The sequence below is a fragment of the Podarcis erhardii genome, assembly GCF_964252035.2.
Source record: "Podarcis erhardii genome assembly, chromosome: 1".
In the NCBI taxonomy this organism is placed as follows: Eukaryota; Metazoa; Chordata; class Lepidosauria; order Squamata; family Lacertidae; genus Podarcis; species Podarcis erhardii.
The window spans coordinates 116,737,651-116,765,384 of NC_138497.1; the positions used below are offsets into that span (position 1 = coordinate 116,737,651).

Consider the following 27,734-nt stretch of genomic DNA (forward strand, 5'->3'; position numbering starts at 1 on the left):
AGATGTTGGTTTTGGTTGTTTATTTGGTAACAATAAAATAAGAATTCCCTAGATGCCTCGATCCAGGTTTGGGGCAAATGTTGTCTTGGTGAGAGAAGCCCAACAGAAATTTAAAATCACAAAACATACAGCAAAGTTAAGCATGGAAATATAGGCTGTTAGACTTTTAAAATACTCCTTTTTAAGTCACTCCTAAAGCTTCCCCTTTAGCATAGAAATAGACTATACACAGTTTGGCAAGTTAAAAATGGTTCACTTACAAACTGTTCAAAGGTTAGATTCATGTGCTTTTCCATACAGCAGCAAGAAAACACAAGCAGTAAAATGTAGTTTTCAACACATAGATGACTTGCTAAAACCACATGGTCTAGTTTTGGAGCGATAAGCCTAGATGTCTTTTCCGGTCAGATTCACATGGTGGAAAAGAGGGAGAGCAAAAGCTTTGCTAACCCTTCCTCTCAAGGTGAGGGGCCACCACCTAATTAAGTCTGGCAAAACAGCTTACTCTATTGTCTGAACCCCTTCATGCATAAACTAGAGCTAAGAATGCTGGTTATATGAGGCTGATTCATCCCACAACAGAAAGGAGAAGAAATGTTCCTCCTCAGGTTGGGCTTTTAAGGATTCAGACTCTTCAGACAGGGAGGGAGGTGGGTGGCAGAAGTAGACTGGGTGAAGGGCCTCCTAAGGTCTCAGTCCATGTCTTCGTTGGGGCAACTTGCTTTCTTGGAGCTTTCCATGGTTCTTTCCTTGATCAGTAGACAGAACCTTTTTGACACTGTCAGTCAATGAAGTAAGAGGTTCTCCAGTTGAGAGTTTGCTGAATGATGGAGGGCACAAACCAGATCCGCTTACGACCAAGCTTGACCCCTACCCAATGCATAGTACCACCCTGACAACCAGTGTTAACATTTGTAGAATCGCCTCCAATGGCCTGCAGGCTTTTAGCAATGCCTTTCTCCTTCATGAAATCTACAAGATTCATAGCAATAACTTCAGCTGGTTTTTCCTTTCTTTGAGCCTTTCTCTGGAGTGAAGGAGTATAGATGACTCCCACCTGGCTCACTGTGCACAGAATAATGCTGTTCTGTAATGATGCTGCGGAACTGCTGATCCGAATTATCTGCTTTCATCCTAACTTTAGTTCTGTCTTCATGGCCATCAAAGAAGATGCAGTCCATTTCACCCTTCTAACAAAGCTCATCAAATTCCTGATCCAGGGATTTAATAACTTTTTATTGAGCCCTCTTGACTTCATTGGGATCAACTACAAATCTCTTGTCATCTTCAGTGATCACGAAAGAATGCCTAAAGGCGGCTGTGGTGAGGGCAGCTGTGGCATGCAGGCCAGCTCTGTATCTGTTGCTCTGCATAGCAATATTATGTATTTCTAGCGTGCTGTACTCTGTCTTTTTTTAATTGAGGTGGTACTTGTTTTTCCTAATGCCAATTCGTAACTTCTATCATTTACGTCCAGGGCATCAGCTATTTGTTCTTCATTTTCATCAGCAGAGAAAACTATTCCATTTGAGGGTATTGAAGCATCCTGCTAACCTCTCTGCTTATATTCAGCAAAGTGTCTTCTTGCTGCTTCTGCTTTTTGACTTGTCTGTTATGTTCAGGCTGATCTAGCAAGCCAATCTGATACGGTGCAATAAAAAAAGTATTCTCTCTCTGACTTTTAATGAAAGCAAGTTCCTTCACAGGGATCTTCGTCTCCTTAGGGCATGTGCAGTTAACGTGCGCTTCCTTTTCGCAACCAGCTTCTGCAGGGCAGCCAAATTCAGAGCAGAGAAAAATTTCACACTGGCAATTGAGAATGCCTGTCCAGTTTTGAGCTGAAAACTTCTTTGACATCTAGCTTTCCTCTAGCTGGAGATATGTTTTCAGCTTGTTCGCAGCTCTCTGGGATCTTCTTTAAAAATGTGACTCGTGAATTTACAATGGAGGCAACGAAAGAACGGTTGGTTCGTTCAGGGCCGTCTTAAACATATCCTGCACCATGGTGCAAAGATCCCTCCACCGCCCCTGTTTCCCAGAGTTGTCAACCTTTTTTTAGGGGTGGAATCACTGGACTTACTCCCAAGTAAGCAGGTTTGCAGGTTTAAGATTGCAGCCTCATGTGCTGCTTCTCCTGCATTCTCCCTGTTCCTTCTCCTCACTTTCCTCAAAATGTGAAATCCTTGCACCTAATAGGGAAAAAAATCTACTGACAGGGTTAGGGTAAGGGATTTGAACCACTGACCTTCCAATCGGCAAGCCCAAGAGGCTCAGTGGTTTAGACCACAGTGCCACCTGTGTCCCAGCAGGTGTCCTGCATCCTGTGTCACAGCTGAATTAAACAACAGGATTGTTATCTTACGGGTAAACCGGCCCCAAGTTGTTAAGGGCTTTATATACTAATAGTAACACCTTGAAGCGGGTGGCATGCAAGGAGGAGGAGGAGCAGGAGCCGGGTGTGTGTGTTTGTGTATGTGCACTCGGGGGGGGGGGGGAGAAAGAGAGGAAAGGGGGGAACCCACAAACCCACACCACCCAACTCCAAAGCAAGGGAGGGGGCGGTGGAAAATGTCCTCTGCCTCCCCTACTGCCGCGATCCCTGGCGTGGCGGTGGCAGCGATCAAGCAGGAAAACATGCTGGTGGGCATTCTGTCCGGCGTCAGGGCACCCGCTTCCATCCTAAGCCTCTGCAGGGATCGCTCTCCTCCGGCGGAGGCTTGGGAAGGAAGCTGCACACCCACCAGCCATATACTGTAGTTTGTGGGGTGCAGCTGGTGGGTGTGCAGGGAAAGGGGAGGCAAAGCCGCGCAGCTCCCCCACTCGCTGGGGCGCTCCTGAGAGGCGGCGCCCTGGCGCAACGAACCACTAAGACCAATGGGAAAGACGGCTCTGGGTTCGTTCCCACTTTTCAAGCAATTTGGGTAAATGTCCTTTGCAAGACTGACTGCTGGGTGGTTTCTGACATCCTTACCACTTTGTTCTCTTAGCAATAGCCCACACCTCATAATGTCTCACAAAGCCAGGAATTCAGAAGGCAACAACTCTCTGCCAGTTCCAATTAGGTTGCTCATATGCGTGAATGTCTCCAGTCTTGTCATCTGTTTAGAAGCCACTGTAAGTGAATTACCACTGGTCAGGGTGGTAGTAGCAGTAGTAATTTTTAACACACGGATGAAGGTTCTTCAACCTGTGAAAGAAGCAAATGCAGCTACAGCACAACATTAGTGAACTCTGTGAGTGTGTGCGTAATTGTAATATACAATTTAATATGAAATATCTATAATATATAAATAAAAAATAATATTAATGTACTGCAAATACACGGCAATCATTTTTCATGATTTTTATGCAACTTTACAAATATCCACAAAACATTCACAAAAACATAACAATAAGACAAGTTTAAAATTATTGGAAATTCCACAAAGGTGTAAACAAGTCAATATTTTTTATGTAGTTACTTACTAAGCAAAAGCTAATTATATTAGTTTAACCAAAATGTTTTTTGACTGCCTGAGTCATATTCCAACTTTTTAACAACCCTCATTTGGGGAATTTGAAAGCTGAAAAGTTCAACACGCTCTCTTGCCTCGTGGGGAACTGCTGCAAATGGGGCAGAACTGGTGTGATGGTTGAGTCATTTGCCACTTCAGCACAATTTGAGAGTTGCATTACAGTGTCATAGGCAACGTTTCAAGGTATTTTAGGGCACACCTCCTGCATTTTTCAGTGAAGCTCCTTGGGACATCTCGGGCTTTGATGGAGCATGCCATCTTATTACTATTTTAACATATGACCTAGCTTTGAGGCTTGGGTTAAGCAACCTGTTTGTTTGCCAAAGCTTAACCCTGCTGGGAAATAATTTCATCTGCATATACATCAATTAAAAGAAGAACTATACGTCAATTAAAAGTTAAGATACCTTAACTATGTCCCAACATTGCATAGGCAACCTTTTAAATAAGTTGCAGGCCTATCTGTCAGGAAGCTTTTGCACTGCCACCCCAGAGACGAAATACCCTAATTGTGATCTGAATTAATTCAACAAGGGTGGTTCCTGTGTGTGTGTGTGTGTGTGTAAAATATATATCACAGATATGGCCTCAATGGAACATGGGATAAAAAGTTATCACTGTGAGCTGGGATCCAAAAAAGCAACTTTAGGACCAAACTAGATGTTACATGCAGTTGTATCCTCTTATTCCTCTCTTCTGTTATAAGAATTTTAAAGTCTCAAATATAGAATAAATATTCATAAATGCACACATATCTAAATATATGAACCACGTGTCTGAAATAGTATGGGAGAGCAATCCTTAAACCATTTTGACTTTCCCAATGACCTCAAATACTCCTCTGCAGTAAGGGAAGGCAAATGGGGAGAACCTTCCCATTGTCTTTTCGCTTACAAATCCTGTCTTAAGGGCGTATTTGTGTATTAGTAGGGTGAGCTGTGACCTGGATTCAGGAACTAAAGTATTAACCATCACAAAAGAATGGCCAGACTGCCCAGGTAATGCAATCAGTGACCATTAACAGGTATCCTGGCAGGCAGGATTTCTGCTGTAGACCACCTGCTTCTGTGATGTATGTACGGTGGGGGTTTTTTTTGGGGGGGGTCTTGGGCTACAGGGTGGGCAATTTCAAAAGTCTATATAAGGGTTTGTGCACCATTGTTCAGGGTTCTCCTCCCTCTTGCATGTGGTGAGGGGGGACCCTGTTGCAACAGTTCCTTGAATAAAGGTCAGGCTTACTAGCTGCTTTGCTTCTCAATATACTCTGGTTGGCCTCTGTTTTCTCCTACCGATAGGGAAACCACTTAAGGACTCTATACGGGCTCCATACCCCATAAGGGAAAGGGAGCCGTTTTTCTTATAACACTTCCTTTTAAATGAAAAGCAGCCACAGGAGGCTCAGAGTGGGCTAGGAGGAGTTGGGGTCAGGAAAGGCTTACACTAGCTCTGGGGAGTTATCAAAAATATTGACGCACTTGAGACCACCATTATTTATTATTTTCTTTCTTCCTTCTTCTCTCCCTGCCTCTTTAAGAATTTGTATGAATCGTGTTCGGCACAGATTATTATTTTTTTTGTCTCATGTTTTAGAGTGTTCCAACTACAGCTCTGGCAGTCAGGTAGAGCAAGCAACACACTCCGGCACCAATAGATACTTCATCACAGTGCTTTGGGTGTTGATGGCAAATGGTATTCAGAATATTCTTTCTCATCCAAGTACCTCATTCTCTCCTCCACCTGCACCTTGGTTTCTCAGAAGCTGTTTTAGGCATGCACAGAAAGACAAGGCATGACTAAGACAAACTCATAATATGGTATGAGCAAAAGAGATTGCCTGTGGTTGTTCCTTGTCAAGTGTATTTATAGTAGTAAATCTGGGCATGACAAAACAAAGGAATATGAAATGCCCCACAGAACCACATAGAAGAGGCACAAAGTGCATCCACCAAACCTTTATTCATCTAGTACTGACAAAATACTGCCCTCTCTTAATTCTTGAGAATCCATACGACTTTATCTCAAATTGTTGCGTTCTTGTGCTTTCTCACTGCTACTGCTTTTTGAGGAAAAAGAAGCACAAGGGCTGCATAATTTCCTGTGAAATAGCCGTGGAACTATTGCCTTGCTTGGTGTGATGGAGTGGTTGGTGACTTTAGTGTCGTCTTTAACACTGCACACCTTTCTGCTCATATCATCACCCCTGCCACCAATTCCCCAGTGACGCTGACAAGAGAAAAATTTAAGGGGTGAGATTAGTGAAACAGGCCTGTCTTGTCTTAAGCACTGTCTTACCAACTTCACAGGTGACATGTCTGTTTCTTTTCTCTTTTGGTAAGGCGTAACACTAACTTTGTGAACCAGTATTTGTGCAGGCACACACACACATGCAATTTTTTTAAAGGAAAGCAAAAACCCTTTATTAAGGAGCTGAAAACCACAAACCACCGACCCTCATGTGAAATTCACAGAAAAGAAGGTTTTCAGGCTCTAAAAGGTCAGAAAGGTGCAATGCAGAGGAGGCGGCACCCAACCCTTCTAATTTAGTTAGAAATCATTCATTGGATGCCTGCATGAGGCTATGTAAACTCAGTTGAACTGCCTCAGGGGCAGGCAAAAACAATGGGAGAAAACAGGTGAGAGAAGACAGGCCTGGCTTAGAATAACAAGCTCTACCTTCCTGCTGCTTATTTTCTTAGTTTTTTTATCTCAAGCAACTCCTCTGCACAGGCAGGAAGAGATTCACTTGGCTCCTAACTTTCCTTTCAACAACTTGACAGAATTTCTTCCATGGAAATGGAAGACTCTTCCATTTCTCCCTTCCCTCTACAACCACTTGTGTCCCCTTTCTGCTCCTGGGGTTGAGGGAACCTTTGGAATAGTCTTGTTTATGAAAAGGAGGGAGAACGAGTAACTTACCTTCCAAGGCAATATGTTTCCCAGTGTCTCAAGGACAGGTAGAAATGGTTAAAAGAGAAACAACTTGAGCCTGCACCTACTTTCTTCTCATCCCTACCACCTAGTTTTGCCCTAGGGGGTTTCTATTTGGGTAAATAGTTTCTCCTTGCACAGTATAATGGGATAGTGGTTGTTGCTGCCTCCCAACTGTGCCCTGCTTACCTGGTGTGGGCGGATATTTGCTTGATAACTGAACAACAAATACTTACCGATGGCAACAAAAAGCTCTGTATGGCTTTCTGGCACCAACACAAGTATGTGATGTGCAACAACAACAACCCACACCTCCATTATGTCGAAGCAACCAAACACAAGTGCCCACAGGCTAGCTGCCTAGTGAAATCAGAGATGCAAAGAGCTTCTTCCAGTTCTTTTATTTAAATCAACAGAATACAAACAGAGAGAATTATGCTCTCTCAATTTTGAGACACTGCTCAGAGTGCCTGCTCCACACTCCCTGCTTGCGTTACGTCCTAGCTTCCCAACCCCCTTCTTACTACCTATGGTGGCTGGCAATGGAATCTTTCTCTTTGTTTGGCTCTCTGATCTAAGATACAAAGGGATCGCCTGGTCCTCAGAGAAAGGAGGTTCCATCAGGCTTTCAAGTGACGTAGTGTCCACTGTCTGCTGTACTGTTTTTCCCACTTCAGAGTCCTGTCTCTGTTCAGGACCAGAGCCTTTGCTAGCTTGCTCCTGTTCCCAACTCTTGGCTGCTTCTTCTGAGGAGTGTCCTGTTCACCACCACCACCACCATAATATCATCATCTTCCACCTGCCCAGAAGCCTCTTGAGATGGAGGTCTCTACCAGTCCTTCTGCCCATCAGGCCAGTCCCTGACAACGTGGCTTTAGCTTTGCTCCTGCTCAGTACAGTTCTAACATCTGCTGCTGCTGCTGCTGCTGCTTGCTAATTGGAAGGCTGGCGTTTCAAATCCCAGCTCCTGCCCACCCAGCAGTTCAAAAGCATGGCAGTGCAAGAAGATAAATAGGTACCACTGTAGCGGGAAATTAAACACCGTTTCCATGCGCTCTGGTTTCCGTCATGGTGTTCCGTTGCGCCAGAAGTGGTTTAGTCATGCTGGCCACGTGACCTGGAAAGCTGTCTGTGGACAAACACCGGCTCCCTCGGTCTGAAAGCAATATGACCGCCGCATTCCATATTCACCTTTGACTGGACTTAACCGTCCAAGGGTCCTTTACCCCCCTTTTTTTACCTTGTGTGCAGGCTACAAATATTTCCCCTGCCATGTGATAAGGGAAGTGCTGTCGTACGCTGAAACATGAGGAATTCTGCATGAAATGCAGGCATGACTCATTTTATTGCGCTTTCTTTATCACGCTTTGCAGACATTGCTCCTGATGAGGATGTGGGGGCTGGTTCCAGAGGAAGGAAGCCCCAGCCCGCCCTCTTCTGGCCATGGGAGTGGAGCTGGTTAGAGATGGAGCCAGGTTTTTTTTATATGCAGTGGTGCCCCGCAAGACGAATGCCTCGCAAGATGGAAAACCCGCTAGACAAAAGGGTTTTCCGTTTTGGAGGCGCTTCGCAAAACAAATTTCCCTATGGGCTTGCTTCGCAAGACGAAAATGTCTTGCGAGTTCCTGCGGTTTTTCCCTCTTTCCCCCCCTTTTTCTAAGCCGCTAAGCCGCTTATCAGCTGATCCGCTAAGCCGCTAAAAGCCGCTAATAGCGCTAATCCGCTAAGCCGTCAATGGGCTTGCTTCGCAAGACGAAAAAACCGCTAGACGAAGAGCCTCACGGAACGGATTAATTTCGTCTTGCGAGGCACCACTGTATATAAGTGAGACATTGCAGACACCACTGGATTCATTAATGAACCCAAAGAAGGTTCCTGTGACTTTAACAGCTACAGAACTTCAGCAAACGCAGCGTCTCTCCTTACAGTGTATGGAGTGGCTGCAGAAATCCCACAGCTAAGCCTCCCCACAAAGAATAATAAATACTAGCCTAGTATCAGTTCAGGATGACTAGGCTTACAAAGAGAAACCAAGGAGTCATGTGGCCAGTGGCAGAGCGTCATGCTCCAGCACCGGGGGCAGAGAGCAGGCGGGGGCAGGGCTGGTGCGTGTCCTGGGGCCGGGGGGCGACGCCTGTGGGGATGGGGGGGGGGCAGCGCTGGCGGGGGGGGGCAGCTGCGATGGCACCCTGCCGGGATCGCGCTGCCGGGGCCGGTGCGCTCCCCTCGCACTCCTCTTCTTCTGCCAGTGCATGTGGCATCTTAAAAATGGCTGCCACAGACTCACTAAAGAGACACCAAACTCGCTCATAATGAATTGAGTATGAGTTTGCCTCAGCAACCAGCCTCGCTGCAGAAATTGCAGCTGGAATAAAAATGAAGCAAATGTCCTAGCAGAACAAATGTGATAAATCTCCCATAAAATACAACTTTCTGGTGAACAGCAATGAGCCTGTTTCCTGAACTGCAGGAAGCTTGTGGATTGCTATTCCAGATGAAACGCTGTTTCACCCATCCGTTGTTTCTCAGGGGAATTTAGCAGACTGATGTCAGCCAAGGAGGTTTAGCATAAAAGGCCACATTGAAAGTGCTGAAAAGGAATTTTGGGTGTTACAGAATTGACATTTATAGGAGACATTCTTTCTGCTAAAGGTGTAAAACCAGCCAGAAAAGGGAGGGAAAATGTCTGCAAACATGATGCCACGTCCACAGTCAAAGAAGAAGGGTGTTTGGAGATATTTTTTTTGGGGGGGGGGGATGAATTATCTTGGAAAATTTATCCCTAATTTTTCCACAGCAGCAAAGTCTCTTCGGCAGCTTCTGGAACAGGAAAATGAATGGCACAAGAATCGGAAACAGGTTGTTTCCCAGAATGCTTTGAAGCAGCACCTTGTAAGTCAGTCAGTGTTAAAGTTCTATTACCCAACTAGATGTGTCAGGATTTCAGCAGGTGCTTTATAGTCTGGTTTGGGTGCCGTGCTCTTTCCAAAATATTGATGACTGGGTACCAGCGGCATATGCATCAAAGCTGCTCTCACTGATGTTGAATCTAGATATGCACAGATTGAGAAAGAGCTAATTGCTATATTCTTTTCTTGTGAAAGATTTACTCAATCTATTTATGGACAAACAGTGCCTGTGGAAACAGATCCTGAGCTTCTCATAGCTTTATTCTGCAATCCTTTGAATGACAGCGCTTTACAGAAGCAACAAACAATGCTCAAATGGCAGAAGTAGCATTTGGAGGCGATGTAGACAGCAGGAAACATTGTGCTCATTATCGATGGACTTTCAAGAGCTGTTCCCCCACATTACAGTGGGGGACCTTAGGGACAGAAATGCAAGCTTATGCAGTGTGGGAGTTGCAGCTGGGAAGTCCCTGGCAGATGGCTATCTAACTACTGCTTGGGGACGTCTAGTGAGGGACAGTCAAAAACTTCTGAGGTTGTTTGTTCCACTGCCAGGCAGCTCTTGCCATCAGAGGGTTTCCCCTCGATGTTTCGTCAGAATCTCTACCGCAAACAGGCTATGAGATTCTCTGCATCGCATTTTCACTGACTCTAGCCCAGGGGTTTGTACTAGACTAGACCAAACTTGCCAGCATGTTGCTCAAGGGGTAGTATTGCCTATTGCATAGGTATTGCATACCTCTCCCGCTATGCCCCACGGAGAGCCTCAAGGTCCATAAATAGCAACACCCTAGTGGTCCCGGGCCCAAAGAAGTTAGATTAGCTTCAACCAGAGCCAGGGCCTTCTCAACACTGGCTCCGGCCTGGTGGAACGCTCTGCCTCATGAGACCAGGGCCCTGCAGGATCTGATTTCTTTCCGCAGGGCCTGTAAGACAGAGTTGTTCCACCTGGCCTTTGGCTTGGAGCCAATTTGATTCCCTCCCCTACCCCTCTTTCTTTTTTCTTTTTTCTTTTTCCTCCTGTGATGAGGCTGCATTTTAACATTTTTTAATGTTTCAATATTTTAATGTTGTATTTTGATCTTGTTTTTAAGTTGTATTCATTCAACTTGTTTTTATTATTGCTTGTTAGCCACCCTGAGCCCGGCCTTGGCTGGGGAGGGCGGAGTATAAATAAAATTATTATTATTATTATTATTATTATTATTATTATTATTATTATTCCAAATTACACCATGTGAACCAGGTTTCTACCCTCCAATCATGTGGTATATTCTTTATTTAGCTCTTTAACTGCCATAAGCTTTGCTGCTGTTATAAGGTTGACTAGTATTTCTTGATCGCTTTCCAAGATCACATTCATCAAATAACCAAGGTTAGAACTGAGTAGGGGATGTATGGGGTATCCTAACCTATCTGAGATGTTGGTCTATACCAAGTTCCAAAATGTTTGTATTTGAAGGCAGTTCCAGAAGATGTGTGTATAGTCTGCTTTACTTAATCCGTATCTCCAACATTTGCCTGACTCCGGTCCATATATGACGTTAAATTTACGAGTTGTCAATACCATTGGCCAAAGTTCCTAAAGTAAATCTCCTTTAAATCTGCTGAAATTGTGTAGGTTGAGAAATTGTCTCCAATCCAGTCCTGTTGTTTCCTAGTCATTCTTTGACTCATCACTGTTTTTCGTGTATGTATCCTCATTCTGTTAACACAACTCCTATACTCCATAGCAGCAAAGTTGTTGACTATGATAATTATAACGCAAAGCCAGTGACGGTCTTTTGCAGATCCAATATCTTTCTCTCTCCTTGCCTGCAGGTGCAGCTTTAGTATAGTGGCTGAGAGCCCAACTTTAAAATGAGATACCTAGCTGTCTGGAATACTTGCATGCCTAACTTTTTTTGACCCACTCTTTAAAGCTCTGTGTCTGAGCACTCTTTTGGGGGTGGGGGGCTCCAGAGCTTTCCTTGCAAAAACCTGCTCTTTTGAGCTGAAGCACAACAAACGGAAATTTGAGTTTTCCACAGGGTTGCTGTTTGCTCCAATTCAGCTTTAAAGAGCTGAACTGTTTTTGTGGGGAAAGCTCTGGAGGTGAAAAGGAAAAGGAAAGGGAAAGTGTTTGGACACAGAGCTTTTAGACTACGCTTGGAAAGCACGGAGGAAAGTTCAGTGTGGATACGCCCTAAGTTCTTCTTCACTTAAAATCAGGACTGTTTTTTGCGCCTTAATCAAGGCTGCAAAATCACAGACATGCCCATTCCGATAAGTGGTTATTTGAGTCATGTACATAGTATTCCCTTCCTGAAACTGATTGTCTCAGGACTGCTTCTCCTTGCTTCAAGCAGACTTACGCATGAAGACGGACAGGAGAGAGAATGCATTGCATAGCTGCATATTACATATAAGTGAAAGTGTGTGTGTGTGTTGTGAGGTGAGGTGAGGTGTGAAGCAATACATTGACTTTCACATCACCTGTGTTTGACAAGTGAGATCAAACACACCCCTCAAGCCAATAATAATCCCTAATTTAGCATGCAAACTGCTTCCTGAGCAGCCTGGCAGCATGCCCTGCTTTATTTTCCTATGACCTAAATGCCTGTTGGGTAAGTGATGAATTTCCAAAACTACTTGGGTAGGGAGTGACGTGGCGGGGTGGCACGCTCACAACCTTGAGCAGTGCAACCACAAAATCACAATTGTCAATACTGTGATAATTGTGACCTTTTGTTTGCCTCTCCCAGAGACCTATATCGTTGGCAAAATAGCCAGGAGAGCCATTTGCATGCCTGCACTAGTGGATCTGTTTATCAGTGGTCTGTGCACAGAGAGTACATTTAAAAGGGCTGCCCATGAGCGGCCACCATAGAGACTGCGACAGGACTATTTGATTAAACCTTTATCTTGCTATCCAGACAAATGTTGTCTTTTAAAAGCTGCTCACATCAATTAAAAAGAAAAAGAAAAGAAAGGCCCTGTCCTCAGACTTACATACTAAAAAGACAAGACACAGAGGGGCAGGGTTTGGTGAGGAGACAGTGGACAGTGTTAGAATAAAATCCTGATTTGTAAGCCATTCGTCGCCTTTGAGGCAATTTGTGTAATTCTTCTCTCCATATCTGAATGAAAAGCAGCTGCCAATTCCCTTTCAACTTGCTCTAACTCTAAAAACGAAGGTGCGGAAAAGGTGTTTGTTGCAGAGTTAAAAGACTTATCTCAGGTTGTGACATATTCCATCTTTCAACATTCCTCTTCAAATTCCACAAGGCTCGGTGTAATGTATTATGGACTATGTAATGTGCGTGCTCCTCCCTAAAGTCTTTCAACAGCCCTGTTAAGTTTTCATCCCTGTAAGCAGTCAAACGACACCAGTGCTGACAGTCTGCTTTGGGAGCAAAGCTGCGAGAAAGCTGCTTTCTAAAAGTGGAATAAATGAAAAAATGGAGTGAAAACACAGGCCTTTTGTAAGTACCGTCCAGCCCCAGTCACAATCTTAATCTCCCATTTGCTCTGCATCTAGTGTGCTCCCATTGCTGGTTTGGGAAGTTGTGTACACACACACACACACACACACACACACACACACACAGTGTTAGCCACAATCCATATTTATCCTGGATCTATCCTGCCATTTTTAAAAAAGGAAATACTACTGCATTTCAGATGCCCCCCAGCTTTGATTCAAATACCAGCTTTGATCCAAATCGAGAAAAAGATTGGCCTAGCAGCCTTTGAAGCTGGTCATGTGTATGTAGCCTTAAAGGTAAAGGAAACCCTAACCATTAGGTCCAGTCACGGACGACTCTGGGGTTGCGGTGCTCATCTTGCTTTACTGGCCGAGGGAGCCAGCATACAGCTTCCGGGTCCTGTGGCCAGCATGACTAAGCCGCTTCTGATGGACCAGAGCAGCACACAGAAACACCGTTTTCCTTCCCACCGGAGCGGTACCTATTTATCTACTTGCACTTTGACGTGCTTTCGAACTGCTAGGTTGGCAGAAGCAGGGACCAAGCAATGGGAGCTCACCCCGTCGTGGGGATTCGAACCACCAACCTTCTGAACGGCAAGTCCTAGGCTCTGTGGTTTAACCCTCAGCGCCAACCACATAGCCTTACTGAGCGTTTAATAAGACTCTGGGTGAAGATGTTGTTGTAGTTAGTGCAGCTTCAATCACCATGAGAATTTCGCCAACAGACTCTTCGTGGTTAACTGGAGGTATCTGAGGCATGCGAAAACTAATTTGAGGTAAGCTGAAGGATCAAAGCACTTAGAATTAGTTGACTCCAAAGACCACTCCCAGACAGCTAATCCCTTTCCATGTTCTTTGTTGTTGTTTAGTCGTGTCCAACTCTTCGTGCCCCATGGACAAGAGCACGCCAGGCGCTCCTGTCTTCCACTGCCTCCCGCAGTTTGGTCAAACTCATGTTAGTAGCTTCGAGAACACTGTCCAACCATCTCGTCCTCTGTCGTCTCCTTCCTCTTGTGCCCTCCATCTTTCCCAACATTAGGGTCTTTTCTGGGGAGTTTTCTCTTCTCATGAGGTGGCCAAAGTATTGGAGCCTCAGCTTCAGGATCTGTCCTTCCAGTGAGCACTCAGGGCTGATTTCCTTAAGAATAGATAGGTTTGATCTTCTTGCAGTCCATGGGACTCTCAAGAGTCTCCTCCAGCACCAGAATTCAAAAGCACGCTCTACCACCTCCCAACTGTGAACCATCAGCCAGCCCGTCCAGCTTTCATTCCTTGCAGTCCTCATTTTCCGCTTGCTTTTAACATTCCACACTCCCAAGTGATTTCCTGCCCCAAGACCTCCAAACCCAAACTGTGTACATGGCACATTGTACTCCTTCTAGAAAACACATGCATCAAAATGGCTCGAAAAATCACATTTAAGCAAAATATGAGAAAACACATACTCTAGCTGCAAAACCAGTGCTTTAAGAAACACTCGCTTTTTTTTGCAGGCAGGCCTGCAAGTGCCACTACCCCACTAGGGGAAAATGTGAAAAGCCTTTATCTAAAAAACAGCAACCCAGGCTTAACAGTTCACGCGACTAAGTACAGTACTAGGAAAAAAGTATGTCTCTAATGTCTTCATACCAAAAGGCCCAACCATCAAACTCCTATTGTCATTGTTGCTTAATATGAAAAGCCATTCTACATATTTTAGACAAAAAGGCAGATCTGCATCAACGCACAACTTCATAAAAGCACCTTTTTTTTAAAAAAAGGACTAATCTTTGTCACTCTTATTGAAATAATTAAGGCATGGAATCTCTACTATAAAGCAGTTGTAGGGGCATATGACAAAGAATTTAAAATGACCGCCATCGGTTGTGATAGCATACCTGTCAACTGCTCCAATAAAACTGGGGCACCCCAGTTTCGGGCAGCATGCTCTCAGCATGGAGCCCCAAAACGCACGATCACAGAGCCCAAAAACTTGTGGGATCGTGACCTTGTGCGATATCAGGGAGCCCCAAAACACGTTTTGAGGCTATCACATGGGAGAGGGGCCATGTCCCAGATCTTAAGGTAAGCATGTTGAAGGGTATGTAACAGTTTAGACCCTTTCCAGTTTACCATACAAAGCTAACGCTGAATTTAGGGCACTCTGGGGGGGTTTCCCTGCACAAGGCACCAAGCCATGGGGAAGCAATATTGAGAAGATCCATAACTGAGAAGATCCATTTGGTGGTGCCAAATTTTGGCCTGGCGCTGTATCACAAAAGATTACAACCCCTGACACAGATGGGCACTTATGCCCAGAAAACCATTACCCTCACCTAAAGCTGATACGTCTCCTACTGGCCTTTTAAAAAATAGTCCTCATTGCTGGTACCGTCAAAAGAACACACGCACACACATTTGTATAACAAATTTAATAAAAAGTGAAGCATAACACATACGTTTATTTTCTGCAATTGGCCCACTAGAAAAAGCCAAGCCACCACACACTGGATCCCAAGTCACTTTTATTAATAAATCTTTTAGTATGCTGTTCCTCTTAATTTATTCTATAGTCAGCCTGCTTTGCCTGCCTTCCTAAAGTGGGAGCAAAGGAGGAACAAAGGAAGGGGATGAGTCCCCTGTTACAGCTGGAAATGTTTACTGCCAGTTCATGCTCAGACTGATGTGATACAGTGGTCTGAAAATAAATTAGATTCTAATGTCCGTTTTCAGGAAACATAGAAAAAGAGAAGAAAAACAAAAAAGAATTACTGCTTCCAGAAAAGTAGGTGAAGGTAAAATATAGACCAGGCTAAGCAGGCCCCCACACTTGGGATGTGAAGTCCACAGCTGTTAAAGAGTCAGCATGAATGGAGAAAAACTATTGAAGTGCAGAGAATGAAATAAATGGAAAAAACAGCATAAGTGAAAGGGTTTTGGAAAACCAGCAGCTATTTTCAAAAACTGAAGTTTCCAAAGCTTTCAGACACCACTATCCTTAAGCTTCTAAAAGGAAGCAGGCTTGCAGTTCTTTTGCTGACAGGGCCTTCAACCAAGGATTCCACATATACAATGATGGTGCTCAATCAGTAATTTAGTGCTAGTCAGATTTTAAAGACTTGAAAAGCACACGAGAAGGCCCAGCATTTCCACTATACATCAGTAGCAACTTTTGTTCTTTCATTTCAATTTCTTATACCTCACCAAAAAAAGAGCAAATGTATTATCAAAACAAAATGGATTTTCAAAAAAAATAATAAATATGTGCATAAGCTACATGTTTTGGAAATAGCTACTATAATTTAAATAGAAAACTGCAACCAGGTGACCTGTGAGTCAGCTGTTGATGGGCACCTTCAAAGCCCTTGCTACTCTCTTTTCAGGGGGTTCTTTGGATTGCACATCAAAATAAGCCAAACTATGGCATACTGCAGGGTTGGGTAGCCTCAGGCCCAGGGCTAAATGCAGCCCTCCAAGCCTCCCTACTTGGCCCTTAGGCCACACCCCCTCCACAGCCACACCCATTTCCCCAGGCCACACCCCTCACTAGCTCTGCTTTGCACCCTTGTTTTTGCCTGGCTGGAATCTGTCCTTGGACCCTGGCAATGCCTCTTGCTGGTCCTAATGGAGGACAGATATTTAAGTGTGGGAGTGCGTGTAGAAACTAGCTTAGCATAAAAGTTATGTGCATTTTTCTGGTTTTATATTATAAACTGCCCCGTGATCCTCGGACGAAGGGCCGTGTGAAAATTTACATAATAACAACAATACAAAATAGATTCATTCCTCTGCCCGTTTTTCCCTCTGACCCACCCAGCCATAGGTGCCAACTCCCCGGTCCCACCAAATTCCCCATAAAGTAAGGTTACCAGATTTTTTTTCAATGAATCTAGGGACACTTTTCAACTTCCTATTACATAAATGGATTTTGTCAGGGGACTGATTTGTAAATCCAGGGACTGTCCCCAGGAAATGGGGACATCTGGTAACCATACCATAAAGGTGATGGGCACCCACAAATTTTGTTGCCAGGGCCATGCACGCTGCATGGTACCCATGGTCGCGGGGCCAAGCTGACACTTCTGCCACCCAGCATCTGGGAAGTTGCCCAGAAGAGAATGTGGCCCATGGGCTGAAAGAAAGGTTTTCCATTCCTGGTGTACAGGGACCTACATGAATGTGCAGGCTCCCGGAGAGATGCCAACAGCCACTTTTATCCTCCCTGGTCTTTTTTTAAGGTAAAGGGACCCCTGACCATTAGGTCCAGTTGTGACCGACTCTGGGGTTGTGGCGCTCATCTCGCTTTATTGGCCGAGGGAGCCGGCGTACAGCTTCCGGGTCATGTGGCCAGCATGACTAAGCCGCTTCTGGTGAACCAGAGCAGCGCACGGAAACGCCGTTTACCTTCCTGCCGGAGTGGTACCTATTTATCTACTTGCACTTTGACGTGCTTTCGAACTGCTAGGTTGGCAGGAGCTTTTTTTACTCCTGTGTTAATTACAGCCTATGGTCAAAAATAAAGCAATAATAATAAATATTTTATTAAAGCTTTTTCATAATACAGCAACATAAAAAACTATCTAAACAAAAACAAGAACAGAGAAAGTACAGAGTCCTCTCTCAAAGGTAGCTCTTAATGGTGGACCCCCCCCCTCCCCAGCTCTCATCTGTTGGCTGCTATAGCCCTGTTTAGGGAAGCTTTTAATGTTTAATAGGTTATTGTATTTTAGTGTTTTGTTGGAAGCCGCCCAGAGTGGCTGGGGAAACCCAGCCAGATGGGCGGGGTATAAATAATAAATTATTATTATTATTATTATTATTATTATTATTATTATTATTATGTTGCAATTATACTTTACAGAGTTGTGTGGAAGCTGCCCCATGTCGTTTGACTCTTTTTAATAGTTATAGTTGTCTTTTCTCCCAGAAAAAAACAACCATTCAATACTTGCTTTCAAAGTTTAAAAGGAACATATGACTTTTGCTTGCTGTACTTGCTCTCGTCAGGTTGAATGTAGAAGAGAGGCAGGTGATACTTACCTTACTGAAACATATTTACAAGAATTTGTATCTGGGACGGACTGATATTTACAGATTGGCTCTGAGGAAGGCAGCAGCATAGCACAACATAACTTGCTGCTCTCACAGTTAAAACTCACACAGTTGATAACTGAACTGAAAAAAATGCCTGTGTGTGTCATCACAAAATTCTATACTACAGCACTAACCCTTTGCATAGTATTTTGGATGCACCATTCCAACATATAGGTCCCCTATCCCTGACCTACTTAGTCACTAGAGTTCCCTCTCCTGCTCTTTTTGGTTCTCCTTTCCCCTCGTTTGTGTAGGCACCCCCTCCTTTCAGTCTCTCATAAACATGCATCAGTTATACCAGCGGCACTGTTGTCGGAAGATAGCAGAAGACAAATGGCCTGATCAGAGAGACACGGTTTATGGACTTTTTACATTTGCAAGTGATGTAATTGAAAGGTTGCCATGCTTATTGTGTGCTATTTGGGTGTTTTCTGTATCAAAACTCAATAAAAAACAATTAGAGGGGGGAAATGTACTAATCACATTTTGAAAGCTATTGCTGCTGGGGTAGTCGGGGTTCCCTGGATCTCTCTGTCCTAATGAAGTTTGCGACATGAAACCCTCGTCATTCTTGCCTTTGGGATAAAGGTCAATTGCTGTATTTGGCCCAGGTTGTTGCCTCTGGCTCCCTAGGGCTCCATCTGTTCAGGATTGATGAATTGCACTCACATCGTGTTCCGTGTCAACATCAAGTGTCTGTTTTCCTTCACCCATTCCTGTGTTGCTCCTTCCAGATAAACACATTACAATTATCCAACTGTCTGTTCTGGATCTCGCCAGTCATTTCCCAATGTAGTTATTTGGTGAGGTTTGAAGTTTAAACTGATATATTCAGGAGTTTATATTCTATCAGCTAATAGGTACAACTGGAGCAAGACAGTACCCATACTTATTGGGATGGATTTATCCTGAATATCTTAGCAGCTTCAGTAATACAGTGGTACCTCAGGTTAAGTACTTAATTCGTTCCAGAGGTCCATACTTAACCTGAAACTGTTCTTAACCTGAAGCACCACTTTAGCTAATGGGGCCTCCTGCTGCTGCCACGCCACCGGGGCACGATTTCTGTTCTCATCCTGAAGCAAAGTTCTTAACCTGAAGCACTATTTCTGGTTACTTGACAATGAAGAAAAAACAATCAGCCATTTGAAAAAGTATTAATTTAATCGGCTCAAGGAGAAATTTCAGGAACATTTTTTTTGATTAATAAGCTTTTATAATCTCAACATTATAACTGTGGTTGTACAATTACCTGTTCAGTATATGATAAACATGGTTTCCCGCCATGAGCCAAAAGCTCAATTGTATTTTTTTAGTTGGTTAGTATTCTAGTGGACAAGACTGGTGAATTTCATCTAGGGCCCCAAAGTTGTTATGTTACATAAGTCTTTGCGTGTGCAATAATAATAATAACAAAAATGCAGCCGTGGCAGACTCCAATTTGGACTGATATTGCAGTGGTAGCAGAAGGGGTTAGCTCTCTACTGTGTTGCAGTCCAGACCCACATTGCCACTCCACTGCCATTAAAAACCACCACTATGATTCTCGTGCATCGACACACTTAATGTAACCTGGTTTGGTCCTTAGAATAAGAGGCACCCTCAGTGTAAAACAATTCCTAAGAAGGAAACCCAACTTTCCCACAGATTTCTGAACCAAAAAACCTATGGACTGGCAAGAACCTTGCATCTAACCTTCTAACCCCATTGCAAAGAGATGTAACAGTCAGTAACAAGTTTTACAGGCTTGAACTCTGCCAAAATAGAAAATGGGTTTTAGCCAGGACCTAAAGAGCTTTTTTTAAAGCACACAACACAGCTCACATATCACCCATGGGATTCTAGATTCTCCTCCCCTTCACAACACCACAAACTGCTATGGAAACTCCTAACAGATTTAAACAGATTGCAATTTTCCATGCATGCAAACACCACTCAAGGCCTCAGGTGTGTGGAATAAGTTTCCTGGTTCTTTGGATCCTGCCCATTACTGTGGCATTGGAGTAAAACAGTAAATGAAAATATGGCCAACTATGCCATATTTCAAACGGAATTATGCTCTGCCCAGATATCACACTGACAGTTCAGCTACAACGCTCAAATTTTAAACAGAAGATTAAAAAATCCTAGGAATCCAAAGAGTTACACTATGTACGTCCTGTGGGATTTGAGTCGCCCCTTATTTGAAGACACTCACAGCATTGCGCTGGGAATTCAGATTTGCCAATCAGCATGCAGTGGTGTGGTGTTGTTTTTACACATCCCCTACTTAAAGCAACCCAGAAAGGCTCTGCTTCACCAGCTTAGCATTCAATGAGAGGTTCCAATGGTTTTAGCAAGAACACAGAATCTCTAGGTCACCCCTCTCGTTTGCCCAGATGGAAAGCAGTGTTGCATTTTGAATGCCAGCTCCTCCCTACCATGAGGCACTGCAATACTGCAGACAACTTGAACCTTCAGCAAAATGAATGGTCAGGAGGGTTCAGATTATGGCCAGGCGTCCCAAAACCAAGTGTGTGCCTCTAAAATAGCTCTATACCTGCCTCCATTTTTGGTCAACCTTTAGCACCACACTGGATACTGATCTGGAGGGTTCTCTGCCATCTCTTCCCAGATGTCACTCCTGAAGGCCAGAAGAATGCTGGCGTTGTGTATGGTTGCACATATATGGTCCTTTGGAAGCCTAGTCAAGAGTGAGTGATTCAAGTCTTACAACATCAGTGAAAAGATGGTAGGATGTTGCAAATCACCATTAGAGAAAGCTAAATGGAAGTTCTTGCGTATCCTTCACCAATACTTTTGGCCCTGTTGGTGTGTCATGAATACACTGTAAATAGCTTTCCATTTGAAAATTTTCACTTTTTAATGAGCATCTCAGTCTTTTGAATTAGCACTCACACACTTGCATATGTTTTACAGGTGCTCTTGCTAACGCTCCAAACAATTTAACCATTTCAACAAGGAAGAAAACGAAATAAGGTCTAGCAAAATAGACGTAAGTAAAGCAATTTACAATATGTTCACAGTAATCTGCACTGTATCTTTTCCCCCAAAACCTATCCACTTTTTGCAGCTCCCCCCAGTTACTTCATTAGATAGGACAGTGTGAACAAGACACAAGTTTATACTTCATGATTTGAACACTCCTTGTCATCTATTTATCTATAAACTTATGAAAAATATCCCCATAGGGCATTTCCCTGTGCAATTTTCAGTAACAAAGGGTTAGGAAACCTATAATAATTAAGTAAATCAATTAAGCACCATAAGTGAAACTACACATTTGGAAATAGAATAAACTTGGTCAGAGCAAGCAAAAATAATCAGGAAATTAAACTTTTGCTATCAAAAAGGCAATTTTATTCCCTGAAACAAACATCTGAGATCCTAGATATGGTGCTCATTAGGCACATGAAAACACTCTTTTTCCTATCAAAAACAAAACTGAGTACCCTGGTGTAACCAGATTGTTGCCAATGAAGATACCTTGTACATAGTTAAGAAACAAAAATCTTAATGTTGTGCTCAGTCTTAATGTTTACTATAGGTACAGACTTTAGTAGAGAGTAATTGTTCAGGCCTATCACGCTGCAATTTTTTTAAAAAAACTCTTGTGGATTAAATTGTTAAAAGGACTATCTGGATTGCTTTCATGAGTTCTGGTAAGACCAATAGCAAACTGACAATCGTCATGATGAGATATTATGCATTGGGTCTGTTTTGAAGGTGTTTTAGGGCATGAATGCAGTAGCTATGATTTGACCATACACTGCTTTGAGTTGACATGCTGGGTTAAGATTAAATAGCAAAAATTTAGTGGAGATTAGAACAGGATGTTTAATAGATGTATTTAAACTTCACATTTATTACCAATTGCTAGCAGACATTAACATAAACGTTATTTTGGGGGGTGTCACAATTTCAGATATTCTATATATATATCTGAAAAAAACTTAAAGCAAATAAGAACTGGTGCCTAAAAATGTAGGTATTTATAGGCAGAATTAAATTATTTTAACAATTCTAAGGTAGGTTCCATTCTAATGCTTTCTGATACTGTTTAGAAAAGCATGACATTTTATTTTTGTGGACTAAATGATTACACTCATAGCTAAGAGTCAAAATTTAAAATAGACTGTTTCAGAATGGAAATGGCTGAAACTCCAAATTACACTTCAGAATTAACAGGACCATTTGTCTACTTGGGAAATTTTGCCCTGTAAAAGAATCAGCAGGGCAAAATTATGAAAGCACTACACTTTGTTTAAAAAAGATAGTGTGTTTTTCTGTATTTAAAAATAAATGTTTGCTTTTTGGAGTCAGTAAGTATTGTTCAGAACATAAAGTTACAAATGCTATTGAGACTACACTTTGTGAACTAATGCTTTCAGTAATACCAGATAGGGGGAACTAGTAATCCAAAATTATTTTCGGGTTTTGTTTTTTTTAAAAATTGCAGCATGGCATAAATTTCATCGCCTGTTTGTTTAAAAATTTCAATAGAAAAGCTGTTTTATAGAAATATAAACCCATTTTTCATCTGCTTCTCAGGAGTGCTGCTTTGTCAAGAACGTCTCCTATGACAAAAACATTTAGTATCCGCCTTAGCTATTCTTGCACTATAGCAGGGGAAGCCATCCAAACAGGTTATCAGTTAGATTGACATCAGTATACTTTGGGCTGGTTGTGTGTGAGAAACGTTTTGGAGTACTCTGTGGGAAGTGTGCTATGAGTAAATTGTATGATCACATTTAACTGAAGAAAATTAAAGATGTAAGGAGTAAACAGCTTTCAAATTGGGTCCACGCTATATCTGGATACTGGGATAGCCATGAGACTCATAAACGATCGCTTTTTTGTGTGTAATTTCACTTTGGATAGTAACCAGGCTTATAAAAGGTTCCTGTTTCCAAAGATGTTATTGGGGTCCACAAATTGTTTGACAGATTTCAGCATCCCATAGCCAACATCTGAGATGCTCTCTTTCAGCCACTGCTTCCGTAACTTGCCCACTGGAAAGAAAAAGGGAAGGGGGGGAAAAAGTCTTTAATATTCACCATAATAGCAGGAGCCAATCAATCTTGTGACCATGAATGAACAAACACTGGGTGATAAATGCTTTTATTCAAAAATGAGAAATGTTTTGCTTTATTTGATTTATTGAGCCCACCAGACTATCAAGCTCATTAAGCTCGATGTACTCCCAGAGGAAGCCTGTGTTCCACACTGCCTACTCTCTTTACAAAGTATGAAATTTAGATAAAGTTTAGGCCAAGATGGTGCGTCACATTAAAAATTAAATTAAAGCTGCATATATTTTGAACGCTGTGAGCAGGATATATTGAGATACAGGAAACACCAATCCTAAGGCTTACTCTTTTTTAGATATACAAAAAATATGTAGGCTTTCATACAAAGAGGCTTTTTAAATGTTGAGCACTTAAACATGCACAAAGTGGATGCAGCTGCAGGAAGTTACTAATCAAAAAAATCTGGCTAACAAGCCAGGAAGCACGTTTCTCACAAAAGTGGGTGGTTGAACTTAAGGCTGCAATCCTATACCCAGTTACCTGGAAGGATGTCCCCACTGAGCTCAATGGAACTTACGCCTGAGTAAACATATATACAATTGTGCTGTTAACTATGTGTACAACGAAGATCGCCATGACAGTTGCCAGGACTTTTGTGCGACTTAGTACTCATATTGCCTAGGATATCATAACTCAGTTTTCTGACTTCAATGATAATCTATTTTATTAATTAAAATTATACCCCACCCTTTCTCCCCAAAGAGCCCAAGGGTGACCAGATGAAACAATAAAAAAAATTCAAATACAGTTGTGGATCTACAACATTCAAACATAAAGTACAATTTTTATTATTATTAACCATCAGTTGTGTCTTTTAATGGCTGTTAATTACTTAAGTATTTTAATTATTATCAAGGCAGACACCCATTTATATTTGCTAGCTTCGACCAGGGCTCCGTTGGGAGGAAGGCCGCGATATAAATGTAACAAACAAACAAAGGGCATGATCCATTTGTATAAGCCAATATGCCACAGCCCCTGCCTCTTCCATGTATTTGCAACTAAATTCAACCCATCTTGCATGGCCCATTCTACCTAAAGTGTCGTTCAAATAATTAATGATGGGGATTACCAAAGGAGAGCAGAGCATTTTTGTTTCTTCTCTCTGAGGAATACAAACCGTGTTGCAGAGCTGACTGAACAGCAATGGCTAGGAGAAAAAAAAAGCCTGATCTGTTTTCCAAGTATTTGGCAAAAAGCCCAAGCCAATTATTGGCATCAAATTCATATGGCAACCTCAAACGTATAAGCAGTGTGGTTTGGAGAGAGTATGGAAAATGCACATTTCGTTAGAAAAAGATGGGCCTTTTCCTGTGACCATATTCCTATTCTCAATTTGGCAAGGCTGACATTCCAAGGACGGCAGAGATCTCTCAAGTCCAGCCACCCACATTCCAGTTAGAGCTAAAGAGACAATGAATAGTCTATGCTATTATCCGCTATTATCCGTAATATTGTTTCGGCGAACGTATCCTGTGGTTATGGATGTAATTGTCTCAAGAAGACCGAAAACAACTGGTCCAACAAGATGGAGCACATTAAAGCCCCAGCAGGATGTCAGACAGCTAGCATGCCTGTCTTTCCCCCACCTTCAGCAATAATGCAATTCCACAAGGGACTGAACTGATCTCTCAGCCGCTGCACCAAACAGCCATTGCATATTTAATGAAGTCGCTCACCAAGTGCTTGAAAACAGAAGGTGCTCGGAGTGCATCATTAGTTCTGTCAGAGTGATAATTTACACATCTATCTTGTCACATTTTCTATGCTTTATACTTTTGCAATAATAAATCTAACATACATTTGATTAGCGAACCGGAAAGCCAAGGGGGAGGGGGGGGAGAAGCCGTACAGCGGACACTGGTGGTCCTTTATGAACGAATTTGATGATAAAAAAATTAACCCCTTTGTTCCATAAAGTTACAAGCTGCATGTCCTTAGTGCTTAACCACAACTATGTGGGCTAACCAAGGTTTCGTTTAAAAAAAAGAGCGACACCATTTTGTCTTCCTTGAGGAACAAAGAAAGAATATTTGAATCAGATGGCTCGCCGGTGTTTCCGGCCTGCAGGGAGACTTTCTCATTCCTCCCTGAACATGCCAAGGATTCTTGCATGCACAGGAAGTGCTCTACCACTGAGCTAGAGATATACAAACTTCCTGTCCACCTGGCTGCATAAATCCATGACTTCTCAGTGAGTACTTTCTACTAGCGAACTCCCTTGGACCATTCTGGGATAGCTGATATGTGATGGCTACAGTGGTGCCCCGCAAGACGAATGCCTCGCAAGACAGAAAACCCGCTAGAGGAAAGGGTTTTCCGTTTTGGAGGTGCTTCGCAAAACGAATTTCCTATGGGCTTGCTTCGCAAGACGAAAATGTCTTGCGAGTTCCTGCGGGTTTTTTTCCTTTCCCCCCCCCTTTTCTAAACCGCTAAGCCGCTTATCTGCTTATCCGCTAAGCCGCTAAAAGCTGCTAAAAGCCGCTAATAGTGCTACTCCGCTAAGCCGTCAATGGGCTTGCTTCGCAAGACGAAAAAACCACTAGACGAAGAGACTCGCGGAACGGATTAATTTCGTCTTGCGAGGCACCACTGTATTTCACAGATCCAAAGTATCTGTTCATGCAGCAGTCACTGGGTGATTGACATACGTAAGTGTCAACCAGCATGAAGGATTCATGCTGTGTGCCTTTAATCTAGATCTGCTTCTGTCTTGTAGGCTTTTTGCCTGCAAGTCAACCTGTAGCATAGTAATTGAGTATTTTTTTGCAATAATTAGTGTAGAGCCTATCATGACTGACAGGCTGCATTTAGGTTTATTTGCAGTCCTGACCAGTTATCCATTGCAATACTTGCTTTCACCTGCCTTCCCTCCCTCTTACTATCATTAGCTGGTCTGCTCTGATGTCATAGTTAGGTGACTTGAGACTCTAAACTACAATTGCAGGTTGAAAATGCACAACCACCATTTGTTCAATTAACCCATAAATATCACCTAAATGGGGGTAATGGCTTTTAACCACAACCTTGTGTGCACAAATCAGCTGAGCAATATGTTCAATGGAAACAGGCACAAAATGATGAAGCCTAAGACATTTTAATCTAGGCATGTCCAAAATCCTCTTTGGGGGCCTAGTCCTGGCCTGCCAGTCTGTTTAATCTGGCCCCTGTGGCAGTTTATTTCCTGGGGTAAAATCCTAAAGAAACCCTCAACAACTTAATCCTAAAAAAAGGTCAACAACTTTGGCCGGCCCTCATGGCCCTTCACTTCATAAAATTTGGACACCACTGTTAATCACTAACAGTATTTAAGAACCTAGAACTTTTGGTAGATTTTTGAGAGCCTTTTCACCACACATGGTGTTTTACTTCTGGGCACTTATACCCGTAATACTCCAGGATCATCAATGAAAATGTGTTATAACATTCTGCTATGCTTAGCATAATCTGAGGGGTGCAATTCAACCTCAAACTCTTCCAGTCTGTGCAAGCACTGCAGCTTGCCAGATGTTACAACGCACACACACTGTTCTAGGCATTGTCCCAATCCCTTCCCCAAGTCAATTTTGGGAAGGGGCAGGGAGGAGAGGACTATTGCAGAAGAAGTCCTTGCTCAGGGCTTCCACTGATGGGACTGCTTAGGTGAATCCCCAGCACATATCTGTAGACTGGTACCAGCAACTGGCAACACTGAGCAGCCTGTGGCTAGAAATAAGACTTGCTAATGCAAGTCTCAGACATGGAAAGGTACGCAATCCACACTCCCCTGTTTTTCTGGCATTTTGGAGAATAGTGATGAGGGCATGGAAGGGAAGAAGAAAAAGTCCAGACTGGCTCTACATGGGAGTGTGGAACATACACCCAAGTTGCCCCAACTGATGAAAATATGCTCCCATTGGATGGAGGAGAACATATCAGTGCCTGGACCATCGGATGGAAAAAGGAGAATTTTGCTGAACATTCTGCTTCAAGCCCTTAGTTGACATTGCATATTCATTATGCCATGTTCTCTCTATCATTAGCTCTTGTTGAAGGTTGGCATTCAATGAGTTTTAGGTTAAACGAGCTACCTATATACTTAACCTTTTTATTGTTCTTTATTGGTTTATTTGTGAAGTTTTTTTTTTTTTTGAAGCAACTTCTCTTAAGTGTCTCAAGTTTTGTTTCCACAGCAGGTGGCTGCTCCTCAGGAACGTGTCCCTTAGAGTGAACAGTTGCTGCATGCGGAAATGGTAACTATTTAAGTTTCTAGAATAAACTCTGCTGTATAAACTATTCGGTCCCTTCCTTAAAACAACAAACACCATGAAGATTGAATTAAACAGGCTTTATATTCCTTATAGCCCCAAGTCTCAGACTACATCTGTTTTGTTTGATACACAAAACCGGAGTTAAAATAGCTCCATTTATCACAACATGATTGTAGGCAGACTAACCAGGCTGTCTGTTTCCAGATAGTGAAAGCAACTGTTATTAATCACAATTATAGGGCAAACACTGAAGAGGAATTGCATCAATATTCTTCCTCACAGAGGAACTAAAAAGCAATGCTGGGAATGTCATGGGAAGGCCTGAAGGTCAGTAAATAATAATAATTTTTTTAAAAGGATACAACCAGTTTAATCCTGAACAGTAAACTCCAGGAACATTAAGATACACAGGAGGAATTTAACACACAATATTAGATCAGATCACCACAGAAATGCCATTGGCAAAGCGGGGAAATGGGAGTTTCAAGCTTTTTTCGTCA

At 42.8% G+C, this 27,734-nt stretch overlaps 1 protein-coding gene across 4 annotated transcripts in view; it reads right to left on the bottom strand.

Moving 5' to 3' along the window:
* Positions 1-20,732: 20,732 nt before the first annotated feature.
* The window catches only part of AGPS (alkylglycerone phosphate synthase), a 70,654-nt gene continuing 63,652 nt past the window's right edge, over positions 20,733-27,734 (bottom strand). For all 4 annotated transcript variants that reach the window (XM_081876623.1, XM_081876624.1, XM_081876622.1 and 1 more), the window contains exon 20: positions 20,733-22,906. In XM_081876623.1, coding sequence (XP_081732749.1) covers positions 22,785-22,906 — 122 coding nt within the window. In that variant the 3' untranslated portion in view covers positions 20,733-22,784. The remainder of the gene's footprint in view (positions 22,907-27,734) is intronic.